At 33.0% G+C, this 23,671-nt stretch overlaps 3 protein-coding genes and 1 non-coding gene across 4 annotated transcripts in view; 3 read left to right on the top strand and 1 right to left on the bottom strand.

Moving 5' to 3' along the window:
• LOC143193783 (solute carrier family 2, facilitated glucose transporter member 8) overlaps positions 1 to 23,671 on the top strand; it is a 241,696-nt gene that overhangs the window by 13,641 nt on the left and 204,384 nt on the right. The window lies entirely within an intron of this gene.
• The window catches only part of Flo2 (flotillin-2), a 374,194-nt gene that overhangs the window by 254,892 nt on the left and 95,631 nt on the right, over positions 1 to 23,671 (top strand). The window lies entirely within an intron of this gene.
• Positions 53 to 21,734, bottom strand: LOC143193770 (glucose dehydrogenase [FAD, quinone]). The gene is made up of 12 exons (XM_076400134.1): positions 21,516 to 21,734; positions 17,519 to 17,741; positions 15,472 to 15,605; positions 15,274 to 15,414; positions 14,076 to 14,231; positions 13,832 to 14,019; positions 9,662 to 9,906; positions 9,291 to 9,473; positions 7,733 to 7,855; positions 5,745 to 5,985; positions 293 to 451; positions 53 to 239 (listed from the first exon to the last, which is right to left on the bottom strand). The coding sequence occupies exons 1-12, from the start codon at positions 21,647 to 21,649 to the stop codon at positions 130 to 132; spliced, it is 2,037 nt and encodes a 678-aa protein (XP_076256249.1). The 5' UTR covers positions 21,650 to 21,734; the 3' UTR covers positions 53 to 129.
• TRNAK-UUU (transfer RNA lysine (anticodon UUU)) lies at positions 9,547 to 9,619 on the top strand. The gene has a single exon. It is a non-coding gene; the product is annotated as a tRNA-Lys (tRNA).

The raw sequence follows: 23,671 nt of genomic DNA, 5'->3' as shown, positions 1-23,671 counted from the left end.
TTTGTATATAATTTATTACTTTTTTTTTTTAATTATAGAATAAACACAAAAAAATAACATATTCTTTATTTTGAAATAATCATCAACATCTTAGAATATAGCCTAAGTAGTATATACGTCAAATTATATCTACCAATAATCCATATTTTTGTTATCACGTGACATCTTCTGCATTCGTTCAGGTGTAGTGCCTTCGCTTTCATTATTGGTGATATTGACTTTATTGTTCTCTGGTGAATCTGCAACATGAATTGATTTAGAAGACGAGGGGTTTTACAGTTTACTTCTTTACTCGTTGAATATTTCGCCATCCCCAGTAGCATATACGCGCCCCAATCCTCTTTTATTAAATCCGCCGCCTTCTCAGCCACCATTATTACTGGGGCGTTGGTATTGCCTGTTATTATATAGGGCATGATGCTGCAATCTACCACTCGCAAGTTCTTGACACCTGTGTGATAAATTGTCGTGAAAATAAAATAAATTATTAAATACGTTTTATTAGCATTTACTAATGATGAAGATACCGCAAGTACTGGTCTGTACGGTAGAAAATGTCCCAGATTTATCAAAATTAATTAATCCCGCAATACAAAATGTGTCAAGCATTTGGGCATATACAAAAGCATTTTACTAGAGAGCCAAGATGTCCGTACTGGCAGACATATTACATCTAATTGTCAAATATTGGAAAATCAGACACCAAAATATGTTAACTGCGTAGAGCAGCATTCGAAGTTTTGTACAAAATAATTACAAAAAATCTGAAACAAAAATCTCTATAAGGCTAAACCAAAAAACGAAATCCTGTCACTTTGATTGAGGCTAACAAAGAAGTAAAAAACGGTATTAGTACATTCTTAATGACGTGTGTTAGGACCTGAAGATAGAAACTCTCCATAACGTTATCAAGGGGTATGCCCAAAGACATGAACAAAGGCTCCATCAACACATCAACGTTGATGTTATCCGGCATCTAGATGTTGGCTTATTCAGAAGGTTAAGTTATGAGGTAGAGTGAACTTATAATCTTAAAATTAATGCACATTAAAGACGTAGCCAATAAAGATAAAAACAGCTAGCTTATTAGTGTTAATTTATTGGATACCTGTGTAATATAACAGCCAAATGTTATATCTGGATGTATATTAGGAGTGAGTGAATTTTGTACAAAAATGTGGAAGTTTTTTTTATCAGATTGCATCCGACAGAATAGCAATGCAGCTGTTTTCGTCATTTCAACTGTAAATGCGTCAGTACTGCCCACAACTGCCATCTATTATCCAGAAGTCGTCGATAAAATCTATGCGATGATATTATACAATCGAAGAATGAAATTACGTGAGGTGGCTGAGGTCTATTTAATTATTGTGAACATTTTGGGATGCCTTATACAAGAGGAACTGCTTACCTAGGTCGTATTGTGCTTTTTTACTTCCAACAAACCATTAAAAATCAACCCAACGATATATTAATCCCCCTAGAGAAAACGTTGATACGTTAGAAGAATTTCTGTACATTTTATTGGTACTAACTACCAATCCATTTCATTAGCACATTAATTTGTGTATTAAGAGGTAAAATTAATTTATTTTATGCCATTTATTGTTTATCGATATACGTTTTCGTAGTAGTAGTTTTAGTTTAATAGTTTTAGTATAAGTGAAGTAATGAAAATATGCAGATTAATAGTATGTTGTTATAATTAATGATTGATGCAATTAAATATATAACTATATGACAGTTTATTTTTTGTACCTATTATTATTATTCAATTACTTTCTTTATATACCTAAGTCAAGAAGTCAATAGTGTTGGGGCGATTAACCCGCGATTTCGGTTCACCAAATATTAAACTATGTTTTGAACTATTTATGAACTTTATTCACTTATTTTAATTTGTACAAACTAAATGTGTTACTTTAAACGATTACATTCTTGTTTTATCTTACAATGCTTACTGTCCATAGAAAAAATAGAAATTTCACGGTATAGGCGACCTTGGGGAAATGCTTTGTTTAGTTCAATCAACTGTAGCGCTGCGATCGCAAATTGTGATTGGCAGTTTAAATTCCAGGTGCCGCCACTAACATGAAATGTGATTGGTCGATCAAATTGTGTGAAATCAGCATTTTCTATGGGCGTCCATTTTTATGTTTGTTGTTTGTAGGTTATGGTTTTTGTTTAGATCACGAAATTTTCGTTTTACGTTGTGCATATTTTCTGTTTTACATTAATTATTATGGGGTAATAATATAAAATTCATGACAATACGTCAGTGTAGTAAAAGATGTAGTGTACCGGGGTAAAATTCTACTACGGAAATTAGACATCGTTTCCCAAAGAATGATCTCGCTCCTTTCCAAAAATGGGTTGATCAAGTAAATAGTAGTAAGTTACCTGTATAAACCACAATGCAAATATATCAACGTCATGGTGTTTGTTATGGACATATTAGTGAAAAATTTAGAATTATCCTTCCTTCACGAACAGGTATTTGGGTAAATGCATATCCATCATTGGTTTTATCAGGTATATATAAAATTGTCTATCTACTACATGTCTGTTTATATATTGTTTGTTTACAGAAATTCAAAACTTATGAAGATGTTAGTAGTAATAAAATTCAATTAATCTACCAAGTTGTGCGTATGTTGTCAGTGTGATGTCTCTACATAAAGAAGTCTTACAAGAAGGTAATTAATATAACTGGATAATTAGTAGTAATAAATACTACTTTTAATTATAAAATATCCCTAAAATATTTGCAATACTTTAACTTTTTAGAACAATCAGTGTTCAATCATTTTATAGTAGAGGAATTATATATTTAAATTTGATTGCCTTGTTAAGAAAATATTTGTTATGGTGCCATCAATTAAAAATTTAATTGCTACTTTTAGGGGATTTATTAACTTAAAGAAATCTATTTTGTCTAAATTTACAAATAACTACATTTGTTTAACAAATCTTAACCAAGATTGCTTAAAGATTTTTGTTGGATCTATTAGAGGTCATAGAGGTAGAAACAGCATCCTTCCCCTTAGTATGTTCGAGAAATTTTTAAAAGGGCTCATCATTTCAATTTTTTCACATCATTCTCCCGGAGAAAATTGTGAAGAAGATGAACATGTTAGATAACTTATATTCTTTTTTAACGGGAGATCTAGTACCACTTGATGTTGTTAAATCACCAGTTGAGTCTATATTTTCAGTTCCAGAGAATTTTGCTCTGAGGAAAACAAAAGTCTAATATTGTATTTTAGTCTTATTTCAGGCTATTTAACAAAACTTCTGAAAAAGAGACAACATGCAATATTTGTCTATATTCTATATTAAGTAGTTCCACAGATTAAATACTCTAAAATCTAAATATTTTTAAAAAACACATAAATTTTTAGTGTTTCGACTGTCCAATCCATAATGATTTTCAAGACAAAATTTTAAGTTATTCTGAGGTGTGATTGTATTTTTGGTTTAATGAAGTTAATGCAATATCAACAGGAAAGGATTTAAAGTTTACCTTCAATATATCAAGATAAGTTAGAACTCTAATAGATCCCATAAAATTGATGGCACTAAACAAATATGGGAAGGCGTTATAGAAGAATTATAGATATTTTAATTTTACCTAGAATAGAGTTCATAATTGTTTTTTTTTGCTTTTTGTTTATATATATTTATATTATTTACACTTATGTATATTTGTATAGGATTTTATTTTAATAAATTAATTTTAAAATTTAAATTTGATTTTTATTTAAATACTATTGGCCAATAAATGTGAAGTCACAAAATAATCAGGGGAAATGACAGACCAATCAAAGCAAAGTATTTTCCTTACAGGTTTCTACATAACTATTTTAAACTAACCAATCAAATTCGCGTTGTCAGCGCCGCCAATGATTGGACTAAGCGAAACTTTGCCCCACTACTTACCATTGCAGTTGCACACCCCTGTTACTGTCTTTCCGCTTATATACTAACTTAACCTAACTTTTTCTACATGTCAAACGTTACAACTAATTACGTCGAGGACATCGGAACTATCTTACCCATTGTAGAAAGAACTATTACCCATCGACGTGTAAATCATATAATCAAATGCGTCTTTACATGTAAAGACGCAACAAATAGTTCATTGTAAAAACAATTCGTCCAATATGTATTTCATAATTGTGAATTCATTAATATTCACTATTTAATATTCTGAAAATGATCTTAATTACGATACTTTTATTATAATTTGTTTTGTTATAATTTGCAGTGGTGTACTAATTTAAAATTATTAACGCTTTGTGTTTATCGAGACTTAATGGATATTGGGTTTATTTAAATACCATTTCGTTAATAAATTCGTTCATTCTTTAGGTAGTTTACATATATTTTAATACGTTTTACTATACAGACGTTTATTACTTTAACTAATCTTATATATAAAATATATTTGTGATATTATTTTGAATTTGTGAAAACAAATGTTAGTAACATAACATATCAATTTAAAATTATTCTCTTTACTCTGTTATGAAAGAAACATGATTAACTTTATAAATTGTGGCCAGGGCGATTACTAGTTATAATTACTATGCTTAATTTTTCTTGTATTTCTGGTCACTATTCGTATTAAACTACATGTTTAATTATATGCATGTTATAATGTTAAATGTTATTGCGTAAATGTTTGAAAGAAATGTTGATGAGCGTTTGTTTCATTAGTCTATTTAAATTGGATATTTTCGCGACCTTGTAGTTAATTATTTTAGTTCTGACCAATGAAACATTTCAAATGTTCGCGTCTCACTACATATTAAAGCAATCGGTGAAAGTTATAAAGAATTAACGTAATTGTACATACAGGGATGTACAAAATAATATGAATAGCAAGAGCAACACAATTATTCCAATGCCGTTTTAACATTTCAATACCACTGTTGTAGAATGATTTATATTTTGCATCAAACCTGTCACCAGTTGCTGTCCACTCACATGGTGATGGTTTTGTTTCCGGAGTAAAGTGATGGATCCAATTTTCATCCATTGTCACATATCAATGCAAGAATTCTGGTTTGGTACGTTTAAACATGGCCCAACACTGACACAGAATCATCAACACGTTCTTGTTTTTGGTCAACAGTGATCAAACGCGGCACCTACTTTGATCAGAGCTTTCTCATAATCAAATGCTCATGCAATATAAAACCAACACGTCCTTTTAATATATTTACGATGTTAGCTAACTCACGCAACTTCGTTTTTCGATCATTCAAGACGATTTTGTGGATTTTTTTATGTATGTTTTCTGGTGTTACCACTTCTTTTGGGCTTCAACTGTGTTCTGCATCATCGGTGACGCTACGACCACGTTTGAAGTCAACGAAGCAACGTTTTATTGTTGTTTCCGATAGAGCAGAGTCCTTATAATAGTCAATCAAGCCATAGCTTTGCTTAAATGGTATTTTTCCCATCAAGAAACAAGTACTAAAATTAAAACACGAAATTTGTTTTAATCCAAATCAATTTTGATCAACAAAAGTAGTATCACTCTTAGCACAATAACTCATAAGTTTGTGAGTGGAATATCATGAAATTTTAACAGCTCTCATTTGAAGGCTAACGCCATCTATGTATTAAGTCCGGGACTTTCAGACCACGTGTTATATTGCATGGTGTTCATATTATATTGTCTATTCTCTGTACTACCTGCAATATTGGAGACATTTTATTAGCTAATCGTGCGGTACCTCTGACTTTTAACCGAGGATCCACCACAGCCATCGGATCGCTGTCAGGCCCCATCTTGGCTGTACCAACCGGATGATAGATAGTCAGGGTGTAGTGATATGCCAGACAAGTCCAGTACTCATCTGAGAGCAGATCCAAGTGGTGACATCCGGGAATCTTTAATCGGCTGAAGCGTACTTTGTATTTGCGCATGGCTGGAGACTCCACCATTACTTTGTGAATCAGCTTGGCACCTTCAACCTAAAAAGCACCGAAATTTTATTTTGATTGAATTTCACTTCTTATTAATCTTATTAAATACAAATAATGACAAAAATTTGTAATGGGGATGATGACAGTAATCAAGTCACATTCATATTGTGTTTGACCAATGAAACAAGATTAATAGATTTATAAAAACGGACTAATTCACTAATTTTTCAAAGAACTATGTAAATACTTTACTCTTTCTGAATTCTGTTTCTTTTTAACTAGAGTAAAATGAGAAGCGAAAATCCACTCCGAGTTTTTAACGAATTTTACGTTTTTACAAACAGAATTTGTCTGTTTTATTGGTAGGACTATGTTTTCAAATTGGAATCAAAATCGTCAATTTATTTGATAAAATGTAAGCAGAGAATACTATAGCCAATGAGGTCAGTGTTTAATGACGGATGTTACAAGAATGTTCGTATATCCATATATCGTTCTTTATTATATTATGAAATATTATTCTAACGACCAGAAGAAAGTCGTAGGTCTGGAGAAAACATCGCCTTATTAAAAAAAATATTGTTTTTGTCATCTTTTAGATATTTTTTCAATTAGGTGACGATGCAAACGTAATTTTATTTTGTGCAAACTTCGACAACTTCTGGATTTTTTAATAGTTTTATCTGCCTTCTTTAGAATGCATAATTATTCGCTTAGTTTTCTTCCAAAACTTCATTGTTTGCTATCTGTTTATTGATTATTTTGAGGCGAATTTAATAATTAAGAAAGAGAAACATGTACATAACGCAAGCACATATCCCAAGGCTATCAAGAGAGTATAGACCGACCTTTCTTGGAAACGCCCTTTCAACAGATGTCATAGTCTTTAGAAATAATATTAGCGAATATACGGTATATAGACCCAGAAAAGATGAGAGATAAACATGAAAAGAACGAATAATTTGTGCAAATAGAGCAAAGAAATATTTGTCTGGAATCGTTTCTTTTGCTATAACTTTTTAGGCAATAATAATCCTCTAAAAAAAGTCTAAAACCCTTACTCCTTATTATTTGTATTACGAGTCTGAATGACAGAGAAAGCTAAGTATAAGTCTTCTTCTTTTTAATGTTTTTAATCTAATTTAATCGTGTTCAGAATTTCGCATATGTCGTCTTCTTCTTATCCGGCATACAACTTTCGACAAAGCTGCAGCATTTTATTGTTGTTAGTACAAAAAATATTTCGTCTATATTAAAGTCTTATGCGCGGGCAGTGATACGATCAGTGGCTTTTTGAATGAAAGATATTTTTTACCCAAAAACCGTTTTATTTTTCATAATATTATCCTTTTAAATAATGAGGTTTCCTCAAGACTCTCAAACCAGGCGTTTGTTAGGTGATAACCTCTTCGTTCAACCTAAATTCCTATATCAGTCGTCCTTCAAAACCATTTATTGAGCTTTACAAACAGGAAATAGTCACAGGATAATATTATTTTCACGCAGCTAGATTTTAAAAAGTACAAAAAGAAACTCAATATATGTTTGACAGAGAATCTACAGTAGAAAAGGTAAAGCTGGCAGCGCCGCCTTGTTCATCGACTAATCTGTACAAACATATTGCTAAAAAACTTGTGGACCGATAGCCGAATTAATAAGTTCATGCGATTTCTTTTCTTTGGGTGCTTTTATTTTTCTTCTATAATTTTATTATTTTGCCAAATCTCACACTTCTTCTTGCACACAATAAATATTCTTAAGAAAAATGGTAGAATCTTAAAAAGGAATTACTTACCAGTACTTTCACATCATCAGGATCCGAGAAATAGTTAGGATATATCAATAACTTTGACTCTGGCTTATTGTCCTTTAAAAGTAATCGTCCACGGCTATGAGGTCTCATTAATAGAGTGTAAACCTAAAATGAGCTTGAGTTGTATGTAATTATTGTTGTTTATTAATATTTTGATTGACGTAGGAATAAAATATACACTCACTTTACTTCAACTTCATTTTAACTCAATAATAAGAAGTTAAGAACTTGTTAGATTCATTAAAGACATTAAGAATATTAATTTATTATCGTTACAGACATTTCTGCTGATTTATTCGTTTTTTCTAAAGGTCATTTTCATGTCTTTTTGTATTTGGTTCTGGTTTTTGGATTTCTTCAATTACACAATGCCAAAAATGAAATAGATTTAGAAAATGAAGGAGTCTACAGAATAACAGATTTATTCATATTCACAACGCATTGAAAACTCTTCATATAAGATAAACATTGTTAATATATTGTTAATCTTTGTATAAAGAAGCTATAAAAAAAGATATAATCGCTTGTAACTAAATCAGGACTGTATGGTGAATGCGCTAACATATATATCACTACATAGTATAAAACAAAGTCGCTTTTTCTGTCCCTATATCCCTATGTGCGCTTAAATATTTAAAACTACGCAACGGATTTTGATACGGTTTTTTTCAATAGATAGAGTGATTCAAGAGGAAGGTTTATATGTATAATACATGCATAATATACTAAGGCAACATTGCTAATTTTAGAGGTTTCTAACGTGATGTCGTAAATTAACCTATTTTTTAGGCTTATTTAGCAATTAGCAAAAACGCTGCCTAACCCTACGAGTTAGATCAAATTAATGTACTACAGTATTGTACACCATAAAAAGGTCTACAAAAAAGTCCGCGATGGTATATGTTTATCTTTTAGGGATAACCCACATTAACCATTTTTATTGTTTACTTTTTACGTGAGAAAATGGCTTATTTACGAAGCTATTTTAAGCAATACGGCATTAATCCTTATCGAATTAAGTACCTTAAATACAGTGTGCAATTAATATAGATCAATATGGTTCCTTACAGCATGTAAATTAAACAAATATTTTCGGAGATATTACAAATTTAAAATTTGCGTTTAAAAATGTGTAATGTAATAAAAATTGTATGAATTTAGATATTCCAAAGATAGCAGGAAATCTTCATAGTAAGTATAGGGGAAGAGGAATTGTTTTACTCCAAATTTAATGCGTGCAGGCCAAGGGCAGTAATGAATGAACCAAAAATACTGGATCGATTTTAATCATGTTTTCATTGAGTGACATAGGCATATATATTTTATGCCCGTGCAAAGTCGGAGCGGGCTGCTATGTTTTTATATACAACGTTCATATTTTTTCTGTAGTGTATCTAATTTAGTATCAGCATTGCACCCGTGCGAAGCCGGGGCGGGTCGCTAGTTAAATATAAATAAAATGTTAGTAAATTATATTTTTAATTGTCTAATAAATCATCCATGCATTATTATCACTATATATATTAAAGTTATTATTTACCGAAAAAGTTTCTTTGTACAAGTTTTCTTCGTAAAGCGCCGTATATACCTCGTCTGTCATTCCGACCGTTTTTTTACTGAACAAGCCTCCGTCCGAGCTGTCGCTGAACGATGCCAAGAAAACTTGAATATCCGGCCAGTCGTCGTCTTGGTTTCCGTACTTTGTCGTTAAAAAACCCATGATCTGAAATGTTCGAAACTATATATCTAAATTGCTGTTTCCATTCAATAGCCGACTGTAAAAATTATTATATAAGGCCCGGGTAGCTCAGTCGGTAGAGCATTGGACTTTTAATCCAAGGGTCCAGGGTTCAAGTCCCTGCTCGGGCGAAACTTTTTTTTTTCAACGTTAATATTATTGTGTTCAACTACCTCACAGAGGGGCAACCAGTAAATGGGTCCCGAGTGATTTCGGGCAAATTCGTTCACTGTCTCTGTGGTAAAGACCTTCGGCAGACTGAAGCTGCAGGTTTGATTCTTGTATGCGGTTCCGGGTTCGAATAAGTACGAGGCACCGCCCATAGCCACGTGGTCCTGGAGGTTCATCCCAACCCCCGGCGAATTAACAATTGTTTTTATTCCAACGCTGGCCAAGTGGTCATTTGGTCCTACACCAGCTACAAAAAATTAATGTGTTAAAAATAAGTGAGGAATGTTGCAAATACAATATCTTTGGCTATATATAATGATAGTTATTGTCCTATATAGAAATAAAGCAGCTTATTTTATCAGATGGTGAAAATATATATTTTTAAAAGAAAAATTATACTAAGAACACATTTTGGATGATAATAGGTGGGGCAAAAGTCCCGCTACCATTTTTTTTTTCAGTTTCGCTTTAACCATTGTGTTGTGTAGAAGTCCAAATTTTATTATGGATAAATAGACACCACAAGAATGAGCAGAAGTTCCATAGTGCGATACGACAGCAGACAGGCCTCGTTCTTTAAGACAACGGACGCCTTGTAACGCTGAAAATGTGGTTCCCAATTACACATTTCTACACGCAATTTAAGGTTTTTGAAAACTGATTTGAAAATGTCCCCGTACAAAATTCAATTAGTCCAAATATTGCTACCGAGAGTCTGGTGAAATTAAAGATGTTTCGCCTAAATTAATACTCATTATTGATGAAGCCCAGTTTCTTCTCAGCGGCCACATCAATAAACAGAACAGTCGGTTTTGGGGAACACAGAATCCTCAATTAATTCATGAAACATCATTGTATCCACTAAAAACAACTGTATGGTGTGGTATTCATGCTGGAAACATCATTAGTTCCTATTTTTTTGAAAATGGCCAAGGTGACAGTGTTACTGCTGAACGGTACCAAGACATGATTGGAAAGAAATTTTCTTGTTGAATTTAGCCGATATTATTTTTCAATCATAACGATAAAAAATATAAAAACCAAATAAACTTTTTATGAAAACCAAACTTACTTATCTTTTCTTTGAGCAAAGTTATATGCAATTAAAATGGTAGCGTTGTATAATGCCATGATAACAACATATGTTCTATATATATTTTTGTGGTTGCAAAAGAATACAATTAATTATCACGAATTACACAACAAATGACTTACATGGATTAATTTTTGGTTATCACTACATAGTATAAAACAAAGTCGCCTTTTCTGTCCCTATATCCCTATGTGCGCTTAAATCTTTAAAACTACGCAACGGATTTTGATGCGGTTTTTTTCAATAGATAGAGTGATTCAAGAGGAAGGTTTATATGTATTATACATAATATACTAAGGCAACATTGCTAATTTTAGAGGTTTCTAACGTGATGTCGTAAATTAACCTATTTTTTTAGGCTTATTTAGCAATTAGCAAAAACGCTGCCTAACCCTACGAGTTAGATCAAATTAATGTACTACATTATTGTACACCATAAAAAGGTCTACAAAAAAAGTCAGCGATGGTATATGTTTATCTTTTAGGGATAACCCACATTAACCATTTTTATTGTTTACTTTTTACGTGAGAAAATGGCTTATTTACGAAGCTATTTTAAGCAATACGGCATTAATCCTTATCGAATTACCTGTACCTTAAATACAGTGTGCAATTAATATAGATCAATATGGTTCCTTACAGCATGTAAATTAAACAAATATTTTCGGAGATATTACAAATTTAAAATTTGCGTTTAAAAATGTGTAATGTAATAAAAATTGTATGAATTTAGATATTCCAAAGATAGTAGGAAATCTTCATAGTAAGTATAGGGGAAGAGGAATTGTTTTACTCCAAATTTAATGCGTGCAGGCCAAGGGCAGTAATGAATGAACCAAAAATACTGGATCGATTTTAATCATGTTTTCATTGAGTGACATAGGCATATATATTTTATGCCCGTGCAAAGTCGGAGCGGGCCGCTATGTTTTTATATACAACGTTCATATTTTTTCTGTAGTGTATTTAATTTAGTATCAGCATTGCACCCGTGCGAAGCCGGGGCGGGTCGCTAGTTTTTTTTATAAATATGATACACATTTAGAATGGGATTTAGAAAAGAAAATGGTATTTAAGTCTTTCCATGTAAGAATCGCCAATTTTACATGTGACTTGTAAGTGTCGGTCATGTTGCAAGATGATTTTGATTTGTTTCTGTATATAGCGACCTTTTTTATTTTCGATGCTTGTTTCAGATATGATTTAACTTCCCATTCTTCAACTGTCTATTCTTTTTTTTAACTACATTCACTTCTAAAACCTCCTCCTACAACACTCTTGATGACTTTTAAAAGATTTTATATTTGCTTAAAACTACAACATTTGTTAGCCCTTTTATTTTGAATTAGTCAAAATTAATTCAAAATGCTATGCAAAATATTTATTACAATTCGGATGAACATGATATATTGAATAAATTTTTTTTATCACAGCTTTTTGGCGTTTTAACATTATTCTTTCTATACATAGAAGGTCCCAGTTGGATATGAAACATATGTTGAACAAAAAACTGTTAATTTGCCTTTTAAATATTATTGTCGGACTTTTTGCAATATAGTTTTTAATTGCAGATAAGATGCTCATTTTATATTTTTTATAGTGGTTATTTCCTAGTTGTAACGCAAGTAAATATTTACTGCAACAAGCTACAATTTAGAATTTATGAATTACTTTTTAGCACATCTAATATATTGATATTTATAGTAATTTTGAAAAACAATAAATAAAGCTAACTGCTTAGGCAATTATTGCTGATCCAAAATTCAGTAGAGTTGAGCATTTCAAATGCATTCTATTAAAACAATAGCGAACGTGTTACCGCAATAAAAATGTTTGTTATTGAATGTAAAAAGAAACATATCACTTTTGACCTCTTCTAAAATAAGGTTTATAACAAAAAATCACATGGAGAAATATTTGGACTGTATGGTGATATATTATTTCCCATTCGATGCTTTTAATTTGTTAACCTTTCTGTCTCTCAATCAATTTGGATATAAGATGCTTGAAAATCATTATAAACAACATGCTGTTCGACACATTGTCAGTTATCTTTTTAATTATTAATTACAATTGTAAAATGCGACCAGACCTTCTACAATATAGTTTTTATATTATCATAGGCTTCTTAAATTCTCCTTTTTTATAAATTGGCCAACTTGGTTGTTGTTGTTGAATACATTAAGGAAATTGATTTTTTTTTCAGCAGCAATAGCAGTTCGAACTTTTACTTATATATTTATTGGTATTTCAACAGTAAGTCAAAAAGTATATCATGCGGTCCATTTAGAACCCATAACGAGTATGATTGGAAGTACTAGTGCGAAGTACTCTGAAAGACTATTAGTGCATCCCAATGCACTCGCCAAACAGTTAAATGTGCACGATGACAATGACGTGCGTAGGCTCAAACGCAAACTACCATACGAACTGATTAATAGACACATAGAGTGAGATTTAATAATCTCTAATATAAGTTAGAATAGTCTTTAGAATAAGTTCGAAAGACTTTAAAATAAGTTAGAATAGTATCCAAAATAAGATTTACATTATAAGTTGTACAGCAGATCAGTTACTGAAATGATCTTCTACATGTTAGGATGGTTATATTGTATAACGGAAATCATATAATAATAATTATTGCCCACGGGCAGATTGTTGACGTTCTAAGAGTTCTAATAATAAAAAATACAGTACGTAGATTTCCATTGCTTTTAACAAAGAATTTATTTGAACAAGGTAATGTTTAAAATACATTAATTAATTTTTAACATATCTAATGTACCTGAAATTACTTTCCGGTTTTTGTAACCGATTGGCAATTGATCGTTTGCGTGCTCAAACCGTAAGAACATATAAAACGTAGTTTCAACAATTCAAATGTGCTGATTTCAACGTTCAAGTCAAAGAACGTCGTACAGACGCGGAATTTCAGGGATTGTTTGGATGCAAACCTCCAGATATAATTGATTTTGATCCAAGACCAATAGGGTTGATTGCTGCACATACATGACATGAATAATATGAAAAGTAAGGGATGACGCTGATGATAATTATAAGTAAACCGGCAAAAACTTACAGAGCATTAGAAGGTGAGGAGATCCTAAAGCACCAGCACTCAAAATTACTTCTCGGTCGTTATAAACAGTCTTTTTGATGCCGAATTTTTTAAACTCAACTCCGTACGCTTCGTTCTTTTTATTTATCAAGACTTTCTCAACGTTGGAGTGTAAGCTTACATGTAAATTGGATCTATTATGCACCGGTCTAAGAAAATCATCAGCTTCATTAAATATCATCAACATTTCGTAAACCATCCATACCTGATGAAAGCTTTGGCGGTACTACATCGCAGACCATCTCGTAAGGTACCTTGGGACAGCATAAACCCAGATTGGGAAGCTCCGTTGATATCCCGTTCTGGATAACCGGCCTCTTTGATAGCGTCCAACCACCAATCGGCCAAGGGAGAGTTATATCTGCGAATGAAAATTATAGGCAACCACGAATACCACGCTACTTACAACTAGCTGTTATAAAACGATCAGCTTTCGATATATAAATCGCGTTATTTTCGAAGTTAAACGGGGGTCTGAAGTCTCTGTGGCGTAGAGTGCATAAAACGGCAAAAATAGGTCTAGAGACACTGAAATCATCCCAACACAGATTCGCCATTGGCCCTCTTTTTATCTCGATTAATAATTTTTTAACTCCAGTCATGCGTGTTATATTTAACGGCAAAATTATTACAAAAAGGCGCAGTTGTGGCTTAAGTTGCTTGAAGCGCCATCTCCGCGGAGAAGTACGTACGTGGTTTTTGTATTCTGTACAGTTTCTATACTATAATATTTTGTTGTTCTTGAGTGTGTCCATAGATGGCACCCCAATCCTATAAATTCTATGCTATTTTTTGGTCGAGTTAATTTCGACAAAAATTAAATATTTATTCAATGAATATGTACTCAGAAGATGTAATCTGTAACGCTATTTATTGTGACTAATGTATGCATTCTTACGTTTTCATTGGTAACTTGGTATTATTGAACATTCTTCGGAACATTTCGTTACTTGTAGTAACTTAAACGCTCAAAAAAATAGGTAAAAATGAATGGTGTAAGGAAATGTATGTGTTTCTATGTATTGAGTTGTTCGATCTAAATTGGCTGTTATTTTGCAATATAGATAATTACGGGTCTTTAAATGGAAAATTCCTATTAACCTTCCTATTATCAAGTATTCCTATCTATGTGACGTGATTTATTTGAGTAACGCACCTATGAAATTACTCTTCGATATATTAAAAGACCTAGTGATAAATACAGGAATACATAACAATATGTTACAAAATAATATACGTTTTTATGTCTGAATATACAATATAAACCAGCAAAACTAATTCACAGACCCTACTCATGTTTTTGCTACTATATATATATATATATATATATATATATATATATATATATATATATAAACTCAAAGACAGAATGGGAAACAGAAACTCTTACGTATATCTCTCACCTATAGTGTTCCACACTTAAATATCCACCAGTGCTGTGGTATATATCGTTTTTATATTGAGGTATTCTCATATCCTCAGATTTCAGAAAATAGGGAAGTACCTCGTTGTAGCTCCATCCAATGTTGCCAATTTCTGCCCATCTACCAAACAAACATAACGTTAATAAATGTTGTAGTAATTGTTCGAGATTGTTGCACCTATCATAGTCCTTTTTGTTGCCTCTCACATACAGCATGGCGTTTAATACCGAGGAACCACCTAATACTTTGCCTCTCGGCCAGTTACATCTACCTTCTACCATAGCTTTACAGTATCTTTCACCTGGTTCTGTCTAAAATTAAAAGAGTATTAATATATACAACAGTTAAACAACCCAACCTAGCTATTAAAATTAATGCTTCTGACATTTCTTTACATAAACAGTTTTTCATTTAGTGTTATTGCACAGAGTAACTCCGACTATTGAAAAAGCGTTTGAGGAAAAGAAATAGTGCCCTGCAATATTCCTGGATGTCTCACAAGCTTTTGATCGGGTTTACCATTTGGGATTAATAAAGATCAGCAAATTGTTACCGCGTAGGAGCATCTTAGGAGCTCTCCTGTATTTGCTCTACACTGTTGACATCCCAACAACAAAAGAAACACTACGTTAAACCTTTGCTGACGACACAATTATTATGGCAAACGATATATCTCTGTCTAGGGCCGTAGAAAAAGTACAAGTGGCAGTCAGCAAGATCGACAAATGGACGAAAGATTGGAAAATTCAACTTAATAGCTCCAAATCTGTCCACGTTAATTTTGCATTGAGACGAAATAATAACAACTTAATTATATCACTCAATGGATGCCCGATTCCTCAAGCAGAATCAGCTAAATACCTTGGAATCCATCTTGACGGTAGATTAAATTGGAAGCATCACATTAGACAAAAAGCAAAACACACTAGAACCAACATAAAACAACTATACTGGTTAGTGGGAAGATACTCTCAACTTGATCTAAAATCAAAGAGACTGATTTATCAGACAATCATAAAGCCAATTCGGATGGTGGGGTGCAATTATGGGACCCTATGGGGTGCAAATATGGGACTGCACTAATAATTCAAATCAACTAATCATTCAACACTGTCAAACAAAATTCTTCTATTAATTACCAATGCCTGTCGCTACGTAACCAACGAAGAACTGATTGATTGAAGCACGATTGACCTAGAAATCAAATAGATTTGCGAAGTTATCTGAGATTTCGATTTTAAGAAGATTACTAAATCATACTAACGTGGAAGCAATACAACTAACTGGACAACGCGGAGGATATCAGAAGATTGAGGCGAACAATCCATACGAACTTATATAAAGTGTATACCTTTAGTGTAAACAATAGCTTATGTTATTATAATTTCATATTTGAGGAATACATATTAATGTATTTTCTTGCACTCCTTCTGCTTGTGAATTAATCCAAGTACAGATGAAATGTAGTAATAAATTAATTTATAATTAAGATTGTGCTAGGCTTATCTAATGAAGATGTTATCAAAAAAAATTAGTATTATAGAGTTATTCAGTGTACTCAGAAGCTAATCATATAATGCCCAAAATTATATTTTCGAAATTAGTTCGTTAGTTTCGTTGCTTAATTGTTAAGAATCTTGTTACTGAAGTACATCAAACACTCATATACTTACGGAAATGCTGCTCCAACATATCCCAATTGTCGGTCTTAACAAAAGGAAAAGAATGATTCGAAAAAATTCGAAATTCGAAATTATGAACGAAGAAGTCTAACTTTTACATTTTACATCAACAGCTTGATATTTACTAGTATCAATACTTACTTCGTTTCCCCATTTTATTGGTTAGAACGAAGTTTTTTTCTTTATCGATTAGTTTATTTTCATTGATTGCCTTTAAGAAAAGTGTATGCAGTAAGCCTCTAGACAGCTTTTATTTATGACAGTAGAATGGAAAACTACTGCTAGCGAGAGGCCATGGGGGATGTTTCCGTTGTCAGGACCAAAATGCGGGGGTAGAAGTTCAAACCGAATGAATTAACCATGAAGGATCGCTATTGGATTTATATATACGTTATACTCTCCGGATCAGTGGTAATCAGAAATGAATAATAGTGTTAAACATAATTATATTCATTTCTAACAAAACAACCTCGAATTCCGGAAAAAAAAGGACGTAAATAAAATTGTACACCAATTTAAACTGTGATATCTATTGGACTTACCTTATATTGCCAATCGAGTGGTGTCATTTGCAATGCCGGAAACAGCAATGGAAGATCCGATAGACTCATTTCGTCCGCTCCGGATTCGAGTAGTAGTACCGTCCAAGAAGGATTTTCGGACAGCCTGTTGGCCAGAACAGTTCCGGCGCTACCCCCTCCCACTATTATAAAATCATAGTTGTCCCTTAGTTCTGTATAGGAGGTGTCTTTAATACGATGAGGTCTAGAGTAAAATCATAAAAAATGGTGCTAAAAAAACATTGCATGCTATTAATTTTTTTATAAAAAGTGTTTTTATAGCTCAAACTACCAATAAATAGTACTGCGTAAAAAATAATATAACTTTTAGCAAAAATCTCTTAGTTTTCATCAACTTGTTTACACTAATATTATTAATATAGATACTAGCACTATGCTCTGCTTTTGCACCAATTCTGCACTACACCAGCTTTCTACCCTGCTTCAACATTGATATGGTGAAGAAATATTTGTTCATGATTCTGAGATAGCTTTTAAGTGATCTGGTCAATGGTGTCCATTTCCAAATTTCTATGGAGCACTCCTCAATATTCCGTTCTGAAAATATTTTATTGTGCTAGCATATGACACTTGGATATTATTTATTTTGATAGGGATGTGTTTCCCTTTTATGTAAATTAGACAGATTTGGTGCCATTTAAATTAATGCTCCTTTTCTTGGCTCAATTGTGGTCTTGTGGTCTTTACCTATATCAATTGTACCAGTATTGTCACCATTTGTAACGTATTGCATTAAAAGTATGTAAAAAAGTTGACCTCATAATGTTTAACTGTCTTTTATCATGAACTAGCGACCCGCCCCAGCTTCGCACGGGTGCAATGCTGATACTAAATTAAATACACTACAGAAAAAATATGAACGTTGTATATAAAAACATAGCGGCCCGCTCCGACTTTGCACGGGCATAAAATATATATGCCTATGTCACTCAATGAAAACATGATTAAAATCGATCCGGTATTTTTGGTTCATTCATTACTGCCCTTGGCCTGCACGCATTAAATTTGGAGTAAAACAATTCCTCTTCCCCTATACTTACTATGAAGATTTCCTGCTATCTTTGGAATATCTAAATTCATACAATTTTTATTACATTACACATTTTTAAACGCAAATTTTAAATTTGTAATATCTCCGAAAATATTTGTTTAATTTACATGCTGTAAGGAACCATATTGATCTATATTAATTGCACACTGTATTTAAGGTACTTAATTCGATAAGGATTAATGCCGTATTGCTTAAAATAGCTTCGTAAATAAGCCATTTTCTCACGTAAAAAGTAAACAATAAAAATGGTTAATGTGGGTTATCCCTAAAAGATAAACATATACCATCGCGGACTTTTTTGTAGACCTTTTTATGGTGTACAATACTGTAGTACATTAATTTGATCTAACTCGTAGGGTTAGGCAGCGTTTTTGCTAATAGCTAAATAAGCCTAAAAAAATAGGTTAATTTACGACATCACGTTAGAAACCTCTAAAATTAGCAATGTTGCCTTAGTATATTATGCATGTATTATACATATAAACCTTCCTCTTGAATCACTCTATCTATTTAAAAAAACCGCATCAAAATCCATTGCGTAGTTTTAAAGATTTAAGCGCACAGGGATATAGGGACAGAAAAGGCGACTTTGTTTTATACTATGTAGTGATAGCACTAATTTCTACAGTCTTTTTACTTTTAAGGCTATTTTTTACGTTTTTTTTTTGAATAAATTATCCTGTCTGTACTTTTACAATATTTCTGTTTAAATATGCCATAATATATTAAATTATCTGCTCAATATCAGTTATTACGAACAAACTTGATATAATCACATGATTCAGTCAATCATGCATCATGTGAAGTATAATTAATCAAAGTATTTCTAACTTTTTCTTCTGTCTGCCTGATATTGTTGTACGAACTGTTGAGGAACTGTAAATCTTGTACGAACATATACTAACTTCATACGTACAAATATTATTACTAGCGTTGGGAACTATCGACTGAAAACAGTCGAAACAGTAGATAGTCGCAAAACAGTCGATAGTAAAAAAACTAGTGACTGAAAACAGTAATAATTATTTCCATCAGAAAACATACTAACTTTGAGAGTGGAAAAGACGAAGATTCTCTGTGCTGTACAGGTCAATTAATTTTAAATAATATTAAATTGATAAGTAGTAGTGTGAAAAAAGGAATAGAATAATGATGCCAAATATATTTAATCGTATGTTAATATTCGAAAAGGAACAATGACATAATATACTTAGAGTAATTGATTTATTTCTATTTCATTCCAACATATGCCTACGAATGTTTTTTTTTGAACCATGCCATAAGTGGGACGAAGATGTACATGTTCCTCTTCGCTCGTAAGTTTCTTTGGGAAATAAAATAAAAGAGATAATTGCTATTTATTACTTTCAAGATAATTCAGTGAAATTAAAATATAAAAAAATGAGTCGAGTGAAACTCGTTGGTTTTTTGAATAGTAATTGAAAGTACACTACTAAAACAGTCGATAGTAATATATAGTTAAATCAGTCGGATCAAAATAGGAACTGAAAATAGTTGAGTGAAATAGCCGATAGTAAAAAGCAGTAAAATCAGTCAGACCGGAAATAGCGACTGAAACAGTGAATTGTAAATAGTAGTCAGTTACTAAATAGCCGATAGTTGTTTCCAGTCAATGGTTTCCAACGGTTATAAACTGCTAGTAAAAGTAGTAAATACTTACATCAAAATAGTCTTCACATATAAATAAATCACTGATGTTGGATCTGCAAATGTTTCTGCATGCAAATGTTTCTGCAGGAAAGTAAACAACTTTTTCGCAATTTTTATCAACGTATATTTACATTGAGGATTCGTATACCATCAATGCGTATTTGAATGCATAATTATAACGTAGAAAGATTGAAATAATTTATCAGTAATGCTTGTAATCGTACTCTCTCGAGTGTTACAAAACACTGACGTCACATATATATTAGGAATGTTTTAGCCCTACTTTGATAGTCCTTCCTTTTTCAAGGTAGTCACTGAAAATTGTTCCATGCGCATCCCAAAATGCAGACGTCATAACTCCACTCGGATGACTGTCGATTGGATTTCGGAGTGAAGTGATGGAGCCATGTTTCATCCATTGTCACATATCGACGGAAAAACTCGAGTTTGTTACGCTTGATCATCTTCAAACACTGCTCTGAATCATCATCTCGTCGTTGTTTTTGGTCAAAAGTGAGCTCGCACGGCACCTACTTTGCACAGAGCTTTCTCATACCCAAATATTCCTGAACGATATGATGTACACGTTCAGTTGATATCTTTAGAGTGTCTGTTATTCTGATCAATTTCAATTTACGGTCATCCAAAATCATTTTGTGGATTTTTTTAATGTTTTCGTCACTAACAACCTTTTTTGAGCATCTACTGCGTTTACCGTCTTCGGTGCTCATTTCACCACGTCTAAACTTATCATGCCAATCCTTGTTGTTTGATTTTCCTGGGGCAGTATCCGGAAACAAACCATCTTTTTGGTTCAACTGTATTTTTTCACTTAAAAAGCAATATTTTATCAACACGCGAAATTCCTTTTTATCCATTTTTTTCACAATAACAAAAGTTAAACACACACAAACTAATGATCCGACAGCTGTCGAATTTATACACGCATCTTTTGAAGGTTAGGGCTGCCTAAAAAGACATATGGATTTAATTCTAGTAGCGCCATCTATGTGTCAGGCTGGGGACTTTTTAATTGACCTATTATATTAATAAATTAAAATCAAATCAAACCCTGTATTTTTTTCGTGTAAAGAAATACTGTGAAGTATTTTTTAAAAATTATTAATCTTGCCCGTTGTCGTCATTTTGGTACAATGGGAAGTATTCATAATGAAGTGTTTTAATATATTATTATGGTTAAAGTAAATTAATGTTATAAATAAATGATCATTCTACCTATCGACGATGTCTGGTCTCATGTTTAAAGTTGTCGAGTGTAGGTATAGCAGGAATCCTAACCCGGGCCCCAATGTCATTGCGATCCTCGTCATGGAGAATAAATTCATTGGTTGATTTGTTACCGCACTCATCTTGCTTATGTTTTCGTATACGCTGTACAGAAACACACCGATAATACATTTGAAACGAACTGTATTAGGTTAACTTAGAAACTATGAAAATTATCAGCCAGTGTTAGACTTTGATATTCATTTGTTTGTGTATCATCAACGATGTTATCTATAAAGAATATTTATACGTGTTCGAAAAGTGTAGTTCTTGCATTATTTAAGACACAACAAGACGTATATATAATATGTGTAACATTGAAATGGCGATGAGGCTATTTACACTCCGGTTTACGGTGAAACTGGAGTTTACTAGTCAAAAGTCACTATCATTTAAAGTACTTTTTCTTATTGATAATGCGCCCGAACACTCGGAGACCTTAAATTTAAAGTTAAAATACAATTTTTACCTCCCAAGACAACTTTGCTTCTTCATTCATTAGATCAGAGCCTAATAGCAGTATTTAAACGATATTATCTAAGGCATAGTTTCAATCGCATCTTATTAAAGATTCAGTGGGAGTATGATGAGTGGTAGTAAACCCTCTAGACCATTATTAAACCTCATTGTTCGTGCCAGTGAAGAATCCAGGTCCAAAACCAAATCCTGCCGTTGATTGATGAGTATATAACAAAATCTTTTTTTTGTCTAAAGTTAAAGATGTAGTTAATTTTCCAGCTAATACTTGAGAAGTATCATCTTCATAATTTGTCCGAGGGTAAGGTCCTGTGTACGGTATTCTGGGACCGGCGGGGCATGCTGTACGTCGATTTCCTGCGCATCCAACGTACCATTAATGCTGCATACTACCCTAAGCTTATGAAAACATACGCGAAACCGGCTTATCGCTCGAAACGGAGGAGCATTCCAGCACGAAGTGTTATTAATTTCCAGGATAACGCGCGCCCTCATACCGCGCTCGATACATTATCAAAATTAGAGAGGTGCTACAGTCCGGATTTATCACCCTGTGACTACCATATGTTTGGACCACTGAAAGAAGGCCCTCGGAGGCCAAAGATTCAACACCGACGACGAGGTAGAGGAGTTCGTTGTATTGTATTTGTATATTGATATTCCCACTGGTTATAGTCGGCAGCATCCACCACCCTTAGCCCCTCAAAAGTGTACTAAGTGGTAAAAACACTGAAAAGTGGGGATTCAGTGGTGATACACCGATTATAACGACCCTCCAGCTTTTCGATACCATTTATGTAGCACGATTTCTATTTTGCTTCAAAATAGTCCTCAGTTTCGGCGATCACCTCTTCTTTCGACGAAAATTTCTTCTCAGCGAGCATTCTTTTGAGATCTGAGAACAGGAAATGGTCGCTGTGGACCAGATCTGGAGAATACGGTGGATGAGGAAGCAATTCGAAGCCCAATTCATGGATTTTTGCCACCGTTTTCACTGACTTGTGACACGGTGCATTGCCTTGGCGAAGCAGCACTTTCTTTTTATTCGAATGCGGCCCTTTTTCGTCCATTTCGTCCTTCAAGCGATTCAGTAACGCTATGTAATAGTCGCTGTTGATGATCTTTCCTTTTTCAAGGTTCAAGGTGAAAATTGTTCCATGCGCATCCCAAAATGCAGACGACATAACTCCACTCGGATGACTGTCGATTGGACTTCGGAGTGAAGTGATGTAGCCATGTTTCATCCATTGTCATATATCGACGGAAAAACTCGAGTTTGTTACGTTTGATCATCTTCAAAAACTGCTCTGAATCATCATCTCGTCGCTGTTTTTGGTCAAAAGTGAGCTCGCGTGGCACCTTCTTTGCACAGAGCTTTCTCATACCCAAATATTCCTGAACGATATGATGTACACGTTCAGTTGATATCTTTAGAGTGTCTGTTATTCAAATCAATTTCAATTTACGGTCATTCAAAATCATTTTGTGGATTTTTTTAATGTTTTCGTCAGTAACAACCTTTTTTGGGCGTCTACTGCGTTTACCGTCTTCGATGCTCATTTCATCACGTCTAAACTTATCATACCAATCCTTTATGGTTGCTTTTCCTGGGGCTGTATCCGGAAACA

This window comes from Rhynchophorus ferrugineus, unplaced genomic scaffold, assembly GCF_030347505.1.
Source record: "Rhynchophorus ferrugineus isolate W39M unplaced genomic scaffold, kcgeb_rfMv2 rfM3, whole genome shotgun sequence".
Lineage (NCBI taxonomy): Eukaryota > Metazoa > Arthropoda > Insecta > Coleoptera > Curculionidae > Rhynchophorus > Rhynchophorus ferrugineus.
The sequence above is the reverse complement of the archived record's forward strand: the minus strand, read 5'-3'. Positions and strand labels throughout refer to the sequence as shown.

Excerpts from the sequence above, each read along its gene's own strand:
- LOC143193770 (XM_076400134.1), bottom strand. The coding sequence starts at position 21,649 with ATGAGTGCGGTAACAAATCAACCAATGAATTTATTCTCCATGACGAGG. Across the intron at positions 15,606-17,518 it reads CACTCGATTGGCAATATAAG|ACAGAACCAGGTGAAAGATA; the intron begins GTAAGTCCAATA and ends TTTTAATTTTAG. Across the intron at positions 7,856-9,290 it reads TGTACAAAGAAACTTTTTCG|GTTTACACTCTATTAATGAG; the intron begins GTAAATAATAAC and ends AGCTCATTTTAG.